The 17410-nt window shown below is 34.5% G+C and overlaps 1 protein-coding gene across 1 annotated transcript in view; it reads left to right on the plus strand.

Annotated features, from left to right (window-relative positions):
• LRP1B (LDL receptor related protein 1B) overlaps positions 1 to 17410 on the plus strand; it is a 1894461-nt gene that overhangs the window by 1353475 nt on the left and 523576 nt on the right. The window contains exons 33-35 of the mRNA XM_073905704.1: positions 4015 to 4159; positions 8613 to 8734; positions 10348 to 10479. Coding sequence (XP_073761805.1) covers positions 4015 to 4159; positions 8613 to 8734; positions 10348 to 10479 — 399 coding nt within the window. The remainder of the gene's footprint in view (positions 1 to 4014; positions 4160 to 8612; positions 8735 to 10347; positions 10480 to 17410) is intronic.

A 17410-nucleotide genomic window follows, 5' to 3' on the forward strand; every position in this document is an offset into this window, starting at 1 on the left:
CATTTTATCAATTATTTATTTCATGGGGTATGTCTTTGATGTTGTAACTAAAAAGGCATCACCTTATCCAAAGGCATCTAGGTTTCTCCTGTTATCTTTTGAGAGTCTTATAGTTTTGCATTTTACATTTAGGTTCATGTTCCATTTTGAGTTAATTTTTGTGAAATGTATAAGGTCTGTATCTAGATTCATTCTTTTGTATGCAGACACCCAGCTGTTCCAGTACCATTTGTTTAAGAGGCTGTCTTTGCTCCATTGTATTACCTTTGCTCCTTTGTCAAAAATCAGATGACTATATTTATAGGGGTATATTTCTGGGCTCTCTGTTCTGTTCCATTGATCTGTTCGTCTATTCTTCTACCAACACCACACTGTCTTAATTACTGTAGCTTTATAGTAAATCTTGAAGTTGGGTATTGTCAGTCCTCCAACTCTCTTCTCCATTTCATTCATTTTTGAGAAATATCTACCAAATACCTGGGTCTGAATAAGCATAGATTGTCTGTCACTTGTTCTTTCAAGTAAAGAATGGTAGTCTATGAAAAAGTAGCTAATTTTCAAAAAAAGAAAGAAAGAAAGGAAAATTTAAAAAAAAGAAAGAGAGGTAAACCAGGAAACAGACTCTTAACTATAGAGAGTAAACTGAGGATTACTGGAGGGTGGTGGGTGGAAGAATGGGTAAAATGGGTGATGGGTATTAAGGAGGGCACATGTAGTGATGAGCACTAGGTGTTGTATGTAAGTGATGAATCACTCAGTTCTACATTTGAAACTAATACTACAGTGTATATTAACCGACTGGAATTTAAATAAAAACTTAAAGAAAAAAAAAGTACCTAATTTTTCTTGCAGCTTAAGCAATCTCATAAATAAATTTCTTCCAGACAATTATAATTTAGCATGCAGCAGAAATGCTTTATGCACACTTCCCATTTTACCACACAGAATATTAAAAAGACATGTACTGAAGGATCAAGATTTAATAAAATTAATACTTTTTACTGTTCAGTTAAGGACATTTTTATTTAAAACAGGCTGATTTTTTTTTTTCCTGTAAATGTATAGCAGTGGAGTATCCAATGATTCCTAGTCAGATTGGTGTTGCTGACTATGCGACTTTTTAGACTAGTTGTCAACTTATCTTTCTTTTTTTATCATGTTATCTGTTTGCCCTTTTCTTCTGTATTATGGAAGATTTTCTCAACCACGTATTTTTTAATGTTCTGAGAGTTTGTCTTTCATTGTTCCTTGTTACAGCATCTTTAATTTTTCTAGAACAAGACATGTACTTGACTATCTTTGATAATTTTTAAAGATATTTTCTGAATTATGTTTATGTGTCTTTATGTCTATCTTAGTGTTTACTTTTTACTCTACTGGCTTTTTTCAGTGGACTGGAGATTCTTGGTTTCCCATAATGTATAACAAAGGAAAACTGGGTGTCTATCATGGGTTTCCTCTTCCTTCATGAAAATAAAAATCTTTTTACTTGGTATCTTTCTGGAGACAGGGTTCCTCACTGGGAGCTCTGCATAGCATTGGACACTGTGACTTGCAGATTTTGCTTTAGATTGGATGTAGGGGTCAGATTTTGGGTCTCCCAAATACCAGAATGAAGATAACATTATTGCAGGGCACCAGACTTCATATTCCAAACCTCTTCGCTGAGTATTTTTAAAAAGAGCTATGGTTATGTATTTAATTGAGATTTCTATCAGTTGTTAACCCTCTGTAAACTCAGGGCAAGGGTTTGGGGACATGGTGGTCATAGGTGATTTACATATAAAAATATCTTCACTTAATTATCCTATTTTTAACCTTTATTAGCACTCCCACTATGCTTTTATATATATATAAAATCAAGAGAGAGAAGACTAAACTCCATCCATCAATGGAAGGGGACACTAGAGGTTAAATTAACACCATGGGCTCTAAAATCAGGGCTTGTTCTAGAATCTGGGGCTACTACTTATTGTATGACCTGAGGAAAACTACTTAACCTCACTTTGTCTCAGTGTTCTTCTATAAGATGATTTAATAATAGTAGTACCTACGTTATAGAATTGTTGTGAAGATTAAATGAATTAATCTATCTGCAGTGTTTAGAATTGTGCATTGCACAAAATCAAATTCAGTAAAAGATGATTATTGTTCATTACTATCCTTCTTGTAATTATTACTGTATTACTATTCTTCTTGCAATATCTGAAACTAGGCTTTGGTTCAGTCAAAATATCTTAGGATTTGAATAAGAATAAATGTCCTGTGAACCGTTTTGAGTCTATTTTTGTGTTTGGTGTAAGGAAATGGTCCAGTTTCATTCTTCTGCATGTGGCTGTCCAATTTTCCCAACACCATTTGTTGAAGGGACTGTCTTTTAACCATTGGACATTCTTTCCTGCTTTGTCGAAGATTAGTTGACCATAGACTTGAGGGTCCATTTCTGGGCCCTCTATTCTGTTCCATTGATCTATGTGTCTGTTTTTGTGCCAGTACCATACTGTCCTGATGATGACAGCTTTGTAATAGAGTTGGAAGTCTGGAATTGTGATGCCTCCAACTTTGCTTTTCTTTTTCAACATTCCTCTGGCGATTCAGGGTCTTTTCTGGTTCCATACAAATTTTAGGATTATTTGTTCCATTTCTTTGAAAAAAGTGGATGGTATTTTAATAGGGATTGCTTTAAATGTGTAGATTGCTCTAGGTTGCATTGACATCTTCACAATATTTGTTCTTCCAATCCATGAGCATGGAACATTTTTCCATTTCTTTGTGTCTTCCTAAATTTCTTTCATGAGCATTCTATAGTTTTCTGAGTACAGATTCTTTGCCTCTGGGTCACTGGGTGTTATATGCAAACAATGAATCATGGAACACTACATCAAAAACTAATGATGTAATGTATGGTGATTAACATAACATAATAAAATAAAATTTAAAAAAGAAATATAATATTAACTGGGAAAAAAAAAGAATAAATGTACTGTGAAGGGAAAGACTATTTTGTTTTGTTCATACAATTAAATAACATTTAACTTCTCGGTAGAAATTGATGTGGTCCTGATTGTCATTAATTATGTTTTTCTTGAAAAGTCTAAATTGTTCAAAACCTTTATATTTATGAAATTTATTTTGAATTACTGCCTTTCCTTAAAATTTTTAATGCATTCAGTGTGCAGTCTTAGAAAGAACACAATTTTTGGAGATAGGAAGACCAAGTATATAAATTAGATTAAAATAGTTAATCTCTATGAATCTTAAACTCTTCATCTATAAAATGAGAATGGTAATAGATTCCTTCTAGTTTTGGTATGATATTTTGAAGTAAAATAATAATAAATTATCATTTTCACTAGCATGCCAGTTTCCTTAAGGTCAGGACTATTTTTTTTTTTTTTTTTTTAATCTGTGGCACATTGCAGGGTCTCTACTAAGGGAGATATTCAATAGATGCACTCAACACATACACTGAACAGTTTACATTATAAAAATTTTGAAGAAAGGGGCATGAGCTGTGCAAAAATATAAAAGAGGTTACTAGGAGGAATTCAGTAGTAGGGAGTACTAATTATTAAAAGCTTACATATTGCAAACAAAGAGTTCAGTCTTTTTGTTTATAATTGTTGTTTGGATATTTGGTTGGATTTTGCCGTTCATTTACAGATATAATACAGAACTACTGTGATCATGTTTAAGTATGTAAATAATATAATATGAATTCCATATTAATTTGAATATGCTTTTATATTTACATTGTGAGTCTTTTTTTCCCCCCCTTTTTTAAGAAAAAGAAAAGACAAGACTCTCTGGTGAGGAGGGAGAAAAATTTAAACAATAAAATATCACTGTGGTTTTTATTTTTAAAAGAGTAAAAATGATTTCATGGTTTCCCTTAGAAACAGAGTTTGAGACTATAATGAAAGAAATCAGAAAGTATTATACTTTAATAGCTGTTTACTATTATTTAATAAGATGATTATCTTTTTCATAGAAGAGATCTTTTCACTTTTATAGATAAGAAACTGTGGTGGGCAGACCAAAACTTAGCTCAGCTGGGAACCTGCAGCAAAAGAGATGGAAGAAACCCCACTGTCCTGAGAAATAAGACTTCTGGTGTTGTTCATATGAAAGTGTATGATAAAGAAGCACAGCAAGGCAAGTCACACTGTAATGAATTTGTGCCACTTTTTGAATATATAATTTTTTTTCATATTCTTTTCTCAATTCAACAATTAAAAGGTTTGTATTTTTGCTTCTAGTTAAAAAAAGGGGAGGCAAATGCTCCTTATTACTGCAGAAGAAATGCCTTTAACATAGGTATATAATGAGGTTTCAAAACATTAGCAAGGGCTTCCAAAGAATCTTAATTTGTCATGTCTTCAGGGAGGTCTTATCTAGTTCTTGATTCAAAAATGTAAGAATGAGAAAAAATTCCCAGCCAAATATATACAGTGTATAATTAAGCCCAGAAACTAAATGAATGAGGGGACTTCAAATGGACTATGTCAATGTAAGAATTTCACATCCAAAAGCACTGCATTGTTTGGCTCTAAGCATTTTGCTTTTTTGTTTTTGCTTGTCTAAATGGTGTGCAGTGAAATGGAGTGAGAGAACTAGCAGATGGTTTACATAGGTGGACTTGTCACATTGCCCAAATGGCATTTACTTTAGAGATGCCAGCCAGGAAAACCCCACACCTGCTAGTCCTTTCTTAGTTTTTGCTTCATGACCCATGACATTAGCAGAACTCTTTTCCTAGAAAAAATATTCTTCTGTATTATACTTTCTTACTTTAGTCTCTGCTATGAAAATCCTTAGCTTCACATACTTTTCTTCTTAGGAAAAACATTTCAAGAAAATGTAACGGGGCTTTCATCTGAAGGATTTGGGCAAATAGACCAAAGCAGAGAACAGTAGAGATAGAAATAGTGAACCAAGGGGGATCACTAATTCTGAAGACTGGTGACAACCATCAATCAGGCAGAGTTTATTAGAGGTATCAATTGGGAGGCATACTTGCCCATCTAGAGACAAAATGAAGACCAGATTTCATGGTTGCTTTCCCTATACAGAACAGAGGCCAAATTTTAGTATGAAATCACTCCTGAAATTTCATGAAAAAAATAAATAATTGCTTTAAAACAAACGAATGATGAAGTGATTACTGGGCTCCTTTCATAGTTTAGAAGACATTAATACCCAAACTCTTATGCACAAATCTTTATTTGCTCTCTGACATTTAATTTTTTTTTAATTTTTAAATTCTTATTTATGTATGTATGTATGTATGTATGTATGTATGTATTTTTAAAGAGAGAGACGGGGGACAGGAATAGGGAGAGGGAGAGAGAGAATCTCATGACAGGCTCCACCCCTAGTGGGGAGCCCAACCCTGAGATCATGACCTGAGCCAAAATCAAGAGTCTCGCACTTAACAGACTGAGCCAGCTAGGTGCCCCTCTGACATTTTTTAAAAAATCACTATCTATAATAATGAACAGGAGTGTTTTCACTAGCTGTTCTCTAATGGAAGATTTCTGTATCAGAATAAATAATTTTGTTGGCATTCAAGCCACAGGGAATAGATTATATAATTGAGAATAAAACACTGGTACTCAATAAATAAAATATTGTGACATTTTTGTGAATTTCAACAAATATATTTGCAAAGTAAAAAAACTTACAGTACTATGATAAAATTTAGTTCATAGTCTGTACTAAATGAGATTATATCTGAAAACACATTAGAAAAATACAACAGAAGGAGAGATTTATTGTTTCCAAACAGGACATTGAAAAATATATATATTCATTTTTTTTCAAAATATGAACAAGCACATTGTTTGTTTTAAAATTGTAAATTAATATAATTTGTAGAGTTTCCCTAAGTACAGTACCAATAAAGTTTATTGAAGGAAAAATTTATTATATTATGTTTGGCTCACTTTTTTTGCTCATGTTAACAAAATTTCCCTCATCTTATAAGGGTTTGACCCTACAGGTAGAGTTGGGTATTTTACACATTGTGAAAGTATTACTAACTTGACAAGGACCTGAATACTTAGGAATTAATGGTATAATATGACTCAGCTTAAAATTCAGTGAAAATACTATTTTTACTAAAAGAATGTGCTGATTAAAGCATCTGTATTAAAGAGAATCACATTAACAGAATCATGGCAGGTACCTTAAAAGCTTCATTAGTATGAAATATGAGCAATTTAGGATTATTTAAGGTGTTAACATTACTACCTCTTTGGATTTCAAAGTACAATTAGCTACTTCATTTATCATTTTTGACATAGATCACTGGAGAGCTGAGACTTCTCGTTAGTCAAGTGGACTTCCTAGCTCCACTAGGGAATTGGGGCATGAGGTTTGAACATCAGTCTCACTGCAAAATATTAAGCCAAGCTAGTATTTCTAACTTGCTAGATAATCACTACCTAAATTACTGTCTTTAAAAATCACTCTAATATTTTTCCTACATCAATTCTTTATTTAATAGGCAGATACTTACTGTAAATAATGACTCATCTCATTTTTTTCCCCTTTTCTCTCCTTCACTAGTAGAGACTAAACAAATGATACATGAAATGTGTGTTATACAGCATAATTGTTGACATAGGCTAGTTTTATTATTTCTCAAAAAATGAGCATGGTACAGTATACTGCTATTACTGCAATTATATTTAAAAATGTGCAGTTCCAGAAGTTCCTTTTTTTATTTCTTAACATATGCCTGATATCATCAAGGTTATAAAACCCTATTTTTCTTTTTGTAATTTCATTCTCTTCCTGAATCTATTTTTTTTTTTAACTTCAACTTCCTTGTTTCCCCTTCTCTCTATTTGGTGTTTCTTCAAGCTTTCTATTAAAGCATTTCTTGTCAATCTCTTCTCAGCTTTTCAGTCTTTATAGTAGTTGAAATAAATCTATATCAAAATGCAAATTTCCATAGCTTGGCATTGCATTAATATATGTTTATGTGTTTTCTATAAGATAAAATATGCATAAGGTCAGTATAGATTACTGTAAATGTGTAAATATAACTGTCTCATTAAAATAATCAGAGATCTGAAATTTCATCTTAGTATATAAGTCAGCTTGAGGAAAGGGGGAATAAATGAACTCATCTTCATTAGTTTATATAGGAGATAAAAGTAATCATTTCAACAGTTCAGGGCAACTCTAATCCTAGCATGTGGCCCTCTATAGGATAGAGGTCAGCATCGACTGAACTGGTAACTATAAGTTATGAGCAGAGAGTGTGGTAGCTCTCTTGGTGAGAAATCTCCCAAGTTGAGAGTATTTCACACTTCAAAACTGACAGAACTCATGACAGCTTCAATTGAACAATTAAATCCCATTAGACTATCTTGAATTCAGGAGATGAGAAATAATGAGCTGCATTGGTATTTTGAATTTTCCATAGAGCACTATTGCTATATAGCTTTCATCACGCTTTGTAATTCTCACTGGATTTACTGCACTTCATATTAGAGCTTGAACATCCAGTAAATGGCCCTGCATGTCCTAGAATAATAAAAATGTTGTAAAAATGGGATATTTAATGAACTTGCTGGATAAGATTGTAAATTACTTAATGTCACACTACCAACTTTAATTAGCACATTGGGCCTAGTAAATTCAATGGAACATCTTTATAGAATGCCTACCTGTGATTACCTGACTAATATTTGTCATTGCTACTATGCAGGAATAAGGAGAATTAATATGCCAATTAATTAGATGACTCTTACGGGTGTGTTTTAAATATATTTGGGGAGAATTATGTTCCTAGGAATAGCAAAATTTATTTCCTTGCTTTCAAAAATTATTTAAATATATATACCTCCTTTCTTTTAATGGCATAATCTTTAAGTTGAGTTAATAATATAATTTAACAGCTATTTATGTGACATATTTGGATAAAACATTCTTGAAAAGGAAGTAACTTTAGAGTTGAAGTGAAATATCATAATAAAAAGATTTCCTAGTTTCTGTGATCTTAAAAAGTCTATGACAGTATTCTTGACAAACCAATTTCACTTGCTCTTCTGTGGCTGTGAATCTTCTCATGCGTTGCCATTTGCTTTTTAAAAAACTTTTTAAATTATTTATTTTGAAATTTATCTTTTGAGATCTAATTGACATATAACATTGAGTAAGTTTAAGGTATATAATGGGTTGATCTGATACATTTATATATTGCAATATGATTACCACGTTAGCATTAGCTAACCCCTCTATCACATCACATAATTATCATTTCTTTTTTGTGGTGGGAATAATTATGCTCTAGTCTCTTAGCAACTTTGAATTGTAATCGAAGTTTAATTGATACTATAAATTAATTATAGTATTGCTGTGTATAATCACTATGCCACGCATTAGATCTCCATTTACATTTTTGGGCGAGGGCAGACTTCAACTGCAATATGCCACTTCAAATTATTCAAGACAATAAAACATCATACTAACCACTATGAAGCAGCTGCATTTATAAATCAACAAAAGCATAAATATTTGTTCAAATTATTGATATCAAATGATACTCTTTTTATTTTTCTTGAATATTTCTTTTGCTTATTTTCCTCCTATGCAGGCAGCAATTCTTGCCAACTAAATAATGGTGGATGCTCTCAGCTGTGTTTGCCAACATCTGAAACTACAAGGACTTGCATGTGTACTGTGGGATATTATCTCCAAAAGAACCGCATGTCATGTCAAGGTATAAGATCTTGAAAATTTTAATTCTGATGCATTTACTTTATCAATGAAAATTTTAGGCAACACAAATCAGTTAAAAAATAGAAAAAATGATATTAGCTTCTTATTAGGACAACAGTTTACTGCTTAGTCTCATATATGTAGGATTGTTATTATCTAAAAAAAAATAAGTATTACTGTTCATTAGAAGTCATAATTAGTTATTTTCTGGAACTGCAGTTTATTATCAAACTTTTAACCAAGCCCAGTAGAAACTACCTTCAACTTGAATAGGCAAGGGTTGAGGTAAAAAACAGTGATTGATTGGTTACAATTACCATTCAATCTGAATCAAGTTATTCTTTTAACTATTTAAGAGAAAATACAAGAGACTTGAGAGGGCTCAGATTTGCTTAACTGAGAGATAAGATCACTGCCAAAGAACTGGAACCTAAAACACCCATCTTCCTATTTCATGTTTCATAGAGTCTAGTTCTTAGTCCCAAAGAAATTTAGTTCTAGAATGATCTTTCTATCCAATGATCACAGCTTAATTTTATTTAAAAATGTTTCAATCTGGGGTGTCTCGGTGGGGCAGTTGGTTAAGCTTCTGACTCTCGGTTTTGGCTCAGGTCATGATATCAGGGTCATGGGATCTAGCCACCGTCAGGCTCCATGCCCTCTGCCTCTCTTCACCCACATGTGTGTGCCCACTTTCTTTCAAGTAAATAAATCTTGAAAGAAAAAAAAAAAAGAAAATATGTGTCCAAAAACATGTTTTGGCATATTAGAAAAATTCATAAACATCAGCATGCAGACTTCTGGTAGTCAGCTTTTATGTATGTGTATATTTTAGGATATACTTTTGATACTGGACCAGCGAGGTATTAGCAAAAATTAAGTACTTGGTATGTTTTTGGGTTCAAAATGGTTTAAGAAGACTAACTTTATTAGAAAAACAACAGTGATGTAGTATCTAAAATCATATATAAAATCGGGGCACCTGGGTGGCTCAGTCATTAAGCGTCTTCCTTCAACTCAGGTCATGATCCCAGGGTCCTGGGATCGAACCCTGCATTGGGCTCCCTGCTCCGTGAGAAGCCTGCTTCTCCCTCTCCCACTCCCCCTGCTTGTGTTCCCTCTCTTGCTGTGTCTCTCTCTGTCAAATAAATAAAATCTTTAAAAATAAAATAATAAAATAAAATAAAATCATATATAAAATCAAAGTTTATTATCATATATAAGCAACAAGATAATTGGGCATTAGAAAAGAGGAGGTAAATTTTGGTTGTGAGGCCAAGTATGGTTTCTGGAATCATCTACTGTGTTTATGAAAGTATGGTTCCCAGACCAGTAGTGCTGTCACTACCTGGAAACTTTTCAAAAATTCAAATTATCAGGCCCCTGGGATGGGGGCTTCAGTAATCTTTGTTTTAATAAGTCCTCTAGGACATTATAATGCACACTCAAGTTTGAGAACCACTAATTTATCTACCTTTCAACTAGTCAGAAGTGTAGTATGCAATTAAAAATTTTAAAAAAGGCTAAGAAATATGTTTTATGAAAAAATTAAGAATGTTCAAAATAATGCTAGTATTTTAATTTTAAATATTCACATTTTCCTCCCCAATTTAGGTATAGAGTCATTTCTTATGTACTCTGTTCATGAAGGAATCAGGGGAATACCTCTGGAACCGAGTGACAAAATGGATGCATTGATGCCTATATCAGGAACTTCATTTGCTGTTGGGATAGATTTCCATGCAGGTAAATAGCTTTTTATTCATAATTTATGTATGATGTTTTTACTTGATTTATTATACATGATGGAAACCTTTCCCCTCTGTACTGTGATAGTCAAGATGAGGAATAAGAAAGCAAATTAGTAATGAATTTTTAAGCCTAATACAAATTGTTCTAAATGTTTTCCTGAAAAAAATCAAGTAAAAATTTCCTAAAGTATAGCATTTTAATTGCCAGTGCCTTAAAATGCCATGATTGGCATTTGTTTGCTTCATTTTTATTTGTATTTTTTTTAAATGACACTTTTGCTTTTATTCAACTATAGATGTAAATATATACAAAACATTTTGATTGATTATATACTTAAAACATAATCTAATTTAAAATATTTCCAAAATGATTATCTATTCTAATATAGGTAGTAGCAAATGAATCCAAATAACAAGGAAACAGTTATAAATGCTGTGCCATTTAAATTACTTTTGAATATGGTATGTATCATTTTGGAGTAAGATTTTACCTTATCTTCTTCTTTTAGCAAACAGTGAAAGAAAGCAGATTCGTTGCTAACATTTTCCTGTGGCTAATATAAATGTAGGATTGGAAACTGATGGTAGACACTGTCCATATATTGAAGTAAACATGTTTTCATGTGGGTATGCTAATTGCTAAATTCAGACTTAGTATAAGCATTAGATATGCTTCTGGCATTTATACTCAGATCTATCATTCACACTTATGTCTAAATTTATAAAACAGAGTTTCTCTACTTCTCCTCGAGCTAAATCATATGCTTCCCATATTAATGTTTTAGTGCTGAAGATGTACATGTATGTTTACAGTATTTTTTTAGTACTTGTGAAGACTTAATTTTATCTAATGTTAAAAAGCAAGTAGTTCTTTGATTTATAATCTTAAAAGAAATCTTCACGCATCAGCATGTGGAATTCTGGTTGTAAGCTTATGTTTTCTCCCTCAGCTCTAACACATTTTGTTTAATCATGTGTTAATGAAATTCCTGGCTACAATTTAATGAATTATTGGGGATCTTCACAAACATTTCAAAGATGACTTTTCTTAAGTAAATTATTTTGTCCCAAATGTTTGGAATCATATATAGGCCAAACTTCCTACATTTTTAAAAGGACCTTTCCTAAAAGGAAATTCAGACAAATACAATATATTTTGTTGAACAATATGTAAATTTTGCCAAAAATCACAATGTGATTTTTGATCAAGCAATGCTGTTTGATCAAACCTGATTATACACTGAAGGCTCACTACCCTACCATGCATAATCTACCCTGCCTCTTAATTACATGCATCTTTTCTTTAGAATTTCATCATATAGGATTTAGTAAGTACAAAACTAAGAAAACTTGAACTTCTTGAAAAGATGTTGTGTATATACGCATATATTTTTAGTAAGTAAACATAATCCCTTGTTTTAGCTGTTATCACATATTTGATTCTTTTAAAAACTTCATAATGATTTTTGAAAGTATTTGGAAAATTTCTGTGAGGTATGGTATTAAAAACATTTGGTGGTGTAAATGTCCTGGTTAGATCATTAGTAAATCTCTTTTTTCTTATGGGTAGACTGATTATTTGCATAAATTGAATTCACTCTCTGAGGCTTTATACTAGCCCTGAAATGGGTTAAGTTTCATATAATGTACCACGACAAAGGATATTTTTATTTGCAGAGAATAGTACTGTCCCTATTTCTATATTTCCAATAATTATTAATATCATAATAAAATTATTTTGCATAATAAAATTATTTCCCATAATTATTACTATCATAATAAAATTAGTTTGCATCAGGTAGTTTTTCCCCAGAGAAACTACTGGTTGTTAGTCAAAACTTAGTGTTCTTCATATCATATCTCTCATATTTTTAAATTCATTTCCTAGGAAGAAATTGTTTTTAGAAAATCTATTTCTTCTTCTAAATGTAAAAGGATGTAAGCATATGGAATGGTCATATAAAATTAGAATGTTCAAGAAGGTATTAAAATCCCTATTGTTAATCGGAAAACAGCAATGCAAAACTTGCTTTGAAATCAGAGGGTTAGAGACCTAGGCCACTAAAACGTATAGTGGGAAGAGGTAAGGCTTTGGCAACAACTCAGATTCTGGTGCCAGTTCACCCTCTTAATACCCTGTGATGTTGTGTAAATTACTTGATATTTCTGAGGCTCAGCTGCCTCACTTTTTGGGGTATGGGAATATTAAGATTAATATATACAAATGTTTGATTCAGTGCTATGGGAGCTATGAAAATAGTAGTGATACCTAATAACAGAAAGTAATAAATTGTAAAAATTCGCATGTGTGATATATGTGTGTGTAATATATATATTTACAAACATGCCCTGGAAGCTATATTTCAACTTCTAATTAGCGAAGATTTCCTTTTCTGTTCTCTGGACTGATACTATACTTTCTGTTCAGTGATCTGCAGAGAATAGTCGTTTCTTAACTTCTTGGGGACAGAGAGAGTAGGTTAGTAAAATTCCCTAGTAAAAATGAACTTAATTATGATGATAATGAACAGTAGGGAAAGCAGATATTTAAAGATTAAAAAATATCGCCAGTTATTTGAAGTCATTAAATATATACCTAGGAGGCCAGGAGACAGTGCATAGATAAGGAATAAGTAAAACACTAAATGATGATGATGGCAGTGGTGGTAATAAAAGCCTCCAACACTTCTGCCCATACCTTTTGTGCTTCTGTCTATTTTACAGTCTGATCCTTTACTAATTGTGTTTTATGAAAATGTATTAAGATCAGACTAAGTGGGGAGCAAGATGGCAGAGGAGTAGGAGACCCGAATTTCGTCTGGTCTCAGGAATTCAGCTGAATAGGGATCAAACCATTCTGAACACCTACGAACTCAACAGGAGATCGAAGATAAGAATAGTAACAACTCTCTGAACAGAAAAGCGACCACTTTCTGGAAGGTAGGACATGCGGAGAAGTGAATCCGAGGCGATATTCGGGAGGATAGACGGCAGGGGAAGGGGCCTCCGTCGGCCGCTTCTGGCAAGTAATAGAACCGCGGAGCACAAAATCGGAACTTTTAGAAGTCGGCTCCACGGAGAGACGTCGCTCCGGTGGCTAAGCGGGGGGTGGAACCCTCGCGGGACAGTGTGGTCTCAGGACCCTTGGGGTCACTAAAGACCGGGGGTGCCTGAGTGCAGCAGAGCTCCCAGGTATCAGAGCGAGGAAGCCGGCTGCAGAGACGGAGCCGAGGCACAGGCTCTCAGCTCGGGGTTGCCATAAACTGTGATCTGCGGCCCAGTCGGGCCACTGCTCCTCCAGCAGGGACCCAACAAGCGGCAGAGCCGGGGAGACTCCCCTCCCTCCCCCGGAAGGAGCGGCTCGGGAGTGCACCGCAGGGATCTGCTGGGTTCGGAGACTCCACACAGTGTCGGGTGCCAGACACAGAAACGCTCGATCACAGGCCGGGTGAGCACGCAGTGCGGCCGGAGACCAGGGAGACGGGAGTGACTGCTTTTCTCTGGGGGCTCACTGAAGAGCGGGGCCCGAAGTTCTCAGCTCCTCCGGGCGGAGACTGGGAGGCCACCATTTTCATCCTGGTCCTCCACGGCTTGAAGGGAACAAAAGCTCCTGAGAGCAAACCCGAGCAGCTTGCTTAGCCCAGACCCACAAGGGCGGGGCAATTCCACCTCCAGCAAAGACATTTGGGAACCACGGCAACAGGCCCCTCCCCCAGAAGATCAGCCCGAACAGCCAGCAAGCCAAGACCAAGTTTACCGATCAAGGAGAATGGGCGAACTCCGGCGCTAGGGGAATACTGCACATAGAATTCATGGCTTTTTTACCATAATTCATTAGTTTTTCAAAGTTAATTTTTTAACTGTTTTTTTTGAATTTTTCTTTTTCCCTTTTTCAAACAACATCTTATCAATCCCTTTTTTAAAAAAACATTTTATTTTTCATTTTTAGAGTCATATTTTTATCCCCTCATAGTAGTTACCCTTATTTTTGGCATATATATATAAGTTGTTCTCTCTTTAAAATTTTGAGATACAATTTCTTCTAACAGATCAAAATATACCCTAAATCACTAGTGCATGGCTTTGTTCTATTCTCCTGCCTGATCACGTTCTCTCCCTTTTTTTTTCTTTTTCTTTTTAAATCTTCTTTCTTTTAAAAAACAACTTCTTATCAATTCCTTTTATAAAATCTTTTATAATTTTCATCTTTACACTCATCTTCCATCCCTTCATTGTATCAACCCTTATTTTGTACACATATAAGTCTTTCTTCCTTTAAAATTTTAGCAGGCACTTTCTTCTGACAGACCAAAATATGCCCAAAAGCTAGTGTGTGGCACTGATCTATGCATTAGCCTGATCATATTTGATCATATTCTGTTTTTTTGTTTTGTTCTGTTTTTGTTTGTTTTTATCTTTTTCTTTTTCCTTTTTTTTTCTCTTCTTTCTTTCCCTTTCTTGTCTCCTGGTTTCTGGTCTTTTCTGATTTGTATAGAGTCTATTTGCTGGAGACATTGTTAACCCGTAACATTTTGTTCTCTCATTCATCTGTTCTCCTCTGGACAAAATGACAAGATGAAAAAAATTACCTCAGCAAAAAGAACAAGAGGTAGTACCGTCTGCCAGGGACCTACCCAATACGGACATTAGTATGATGTCAGACCTAGAGTTCAGAATCCTGACTTTAAAGATACTAGCTGGGCTTGAAAAAAGTGTGGAAGTTATTAGAGAAACCCTTTCTGGGGAAATAAAAGAACTAAAATCTAACCAAGTTGAAATCAAAAAGGCTATTAATAAGGTGCAATCAAAAATGGGGGCACTAACTGCTAGGATAAATGAGGCAGAAGAAAGAATCAGTGATATAGAAGACCAAATGATGGAAAATAAAGAGGCTGAGAAAAAGAGAGAGAAAGAACTACAGGATCACGAGGGCAGAATTCGAGAGATAAGCGATACGATAAGACGAAACAACATTAGAATAATTGGGCTCCCAGAAGAAGAAGAAAGAGAGAGAGGGGCAGAAGGCATATTGGAGCAAATTATAGCAGAGAACTTCCCTAATGTGGGGAAGGAAACAGGCATCAAAATCCAGGAGGCACACAGAACCCCTCTCAAAATCAATAAAAATAGGTCAACACCCCGACATCTAATAGTAAAACTTACAAGTCTCAGAGACAAGGAGAAAATCCTGAAAGCAGCTCGGGAGAAGAGATATGTAACCTACAATGGTAGAAACATTAGATTGGCAACAGACCTATCCACAGAGATATGGCAGGCCAGAAAGGACTGGCATGAAATCTTCAGAGCACTAAACGAGAAAAATATGCAGCCAAGAATACTATATCCAGCTAGGCTGTCATTGAAAATAGAAAGAGAGATCAAAAGCTTCCAGGACAAACAAAAACTAAAGGAATTTGCAAACACAAAACGAGCCCTACAAGAAATATTGAAAGAGGTCCTCTAAGCAAAGAGAGAGCCTAAAAGCAGCATAGATCAGAAAGGAACACAGACAATATACAGTCACAGTCACCTTACAGGCAATACAATGGCACTAAATTCATACCTTTCAATAGTTACCCTGAATGTAAATGGGCTAAATGCCCCAATCAAAAGACACAGGCTATTAGATTGGATTAAAAAACAAGACCCATCAATATGCTGTCTGCAAGAGACTCATTTTAGACCCAAAGACACCCCCAGATTGAAAGTGAGGGGGTGGAAAACCATTTACCATGCTAATGGACACCAAAAGAAAGCTGGGGTGGCAATCCTTATATCAGACAAATGAGATTTTAAAACAAAGACTGTAATAGGAGATGAAGAAGGACGCTATATCCTACTTAAAGGGTCTATCCAACAAGAAGATCTAACAATTGTAAATATCTATGCCCCTAACGCGGGAGCAGCCAATTATATATGGCAATTAATAACAAAAGCAAACAAACACATTGACAACAATACAATAATAGTGGGGGACATTAACACCCCCCTAACTGAAATGGACAGATCATCTAAGCAAAAGATCAACAAGGAAATAAAGACTTTAAATGAAACACTGGACCAAATGGACTTCACAGACATATTCAGAACATTCCATCCCAAAGCAACGGAATACACATTCTTCTCTAGTGCCCATGGAACATTCTCCAGAACTGATCACATCCTAGGTCACAAATCAGGTCTCAACTGGTACCAAAAGATTGGGATTATTCCCTGCATATTTTCAGACCACAATGCTATGAAACTAGAACTCAGTCACAACAGGAAAGTCGGAAATAACTCAAATACATGGAGACTAAAGAGCATCCTAGTAAAGAATGAATGGGTCAACCAGGAAATTAAAAAAGAATTAAAAAAATTCATGGAAACCAATGAAAATGAAAACACAACTGTTCAAAATCTTTGGGATACAGAAAGGCAGTCCTAAGAGGAAAGTATATAGCAATACAAGCCTTTCTCAAGAAACAAGAAAGGTCTCAACTACACAACCTAACCCTCCACCTAAAGGAGATAGAGAAAAAACAGCAAATAAAGCCTAAACCCAGCAGGAGAAGAGAAATAAGAAAGATCAGAGCAGAAATCAATGAAATAGAAACCAAAAGAACAGTAGAACAGATCAACGAAACTAGGAGCTGGTTCTTTGAAAGAATTAACAAGATTGATAAACCCCTGGCCAGACTTATCAAAAGGAAAAGAGAAATGACCCAAATCAAAACAATCATGATGAAGGAGGAGAGATCACAACCAACGCCAAAGAAATACAATTATAAGAACATATTATGAGCAACTCTATGCCAGCAAATTAGATAACCTGGAAGAAATGGGTGCATTCCTAGAGATGCATCAATTACCAAAATTGAACCAGGAAGAAATAGAAAACCTGAACAGACCTATAACCACTAAGGAAATTGAAGCAGTCATCAAAA

This window comes from Callorhinus ursinus, unplaced genomic scaffold (assembly GCF_003265705.2).
Source record: "Callorhinus ursinus isolate GAN/ISIS: 27379988/994484 unplaced genomic scaffold, GSC_fseal_2.0 scaffold2, whole genome shotgun sequence".
Classification (NCBI taxonomy): Eukaryota; Metazoa; Chordata; class Mammalia; order Carnivora; family Otariidae; genus Callorhinus; species Callorhinus ursinus.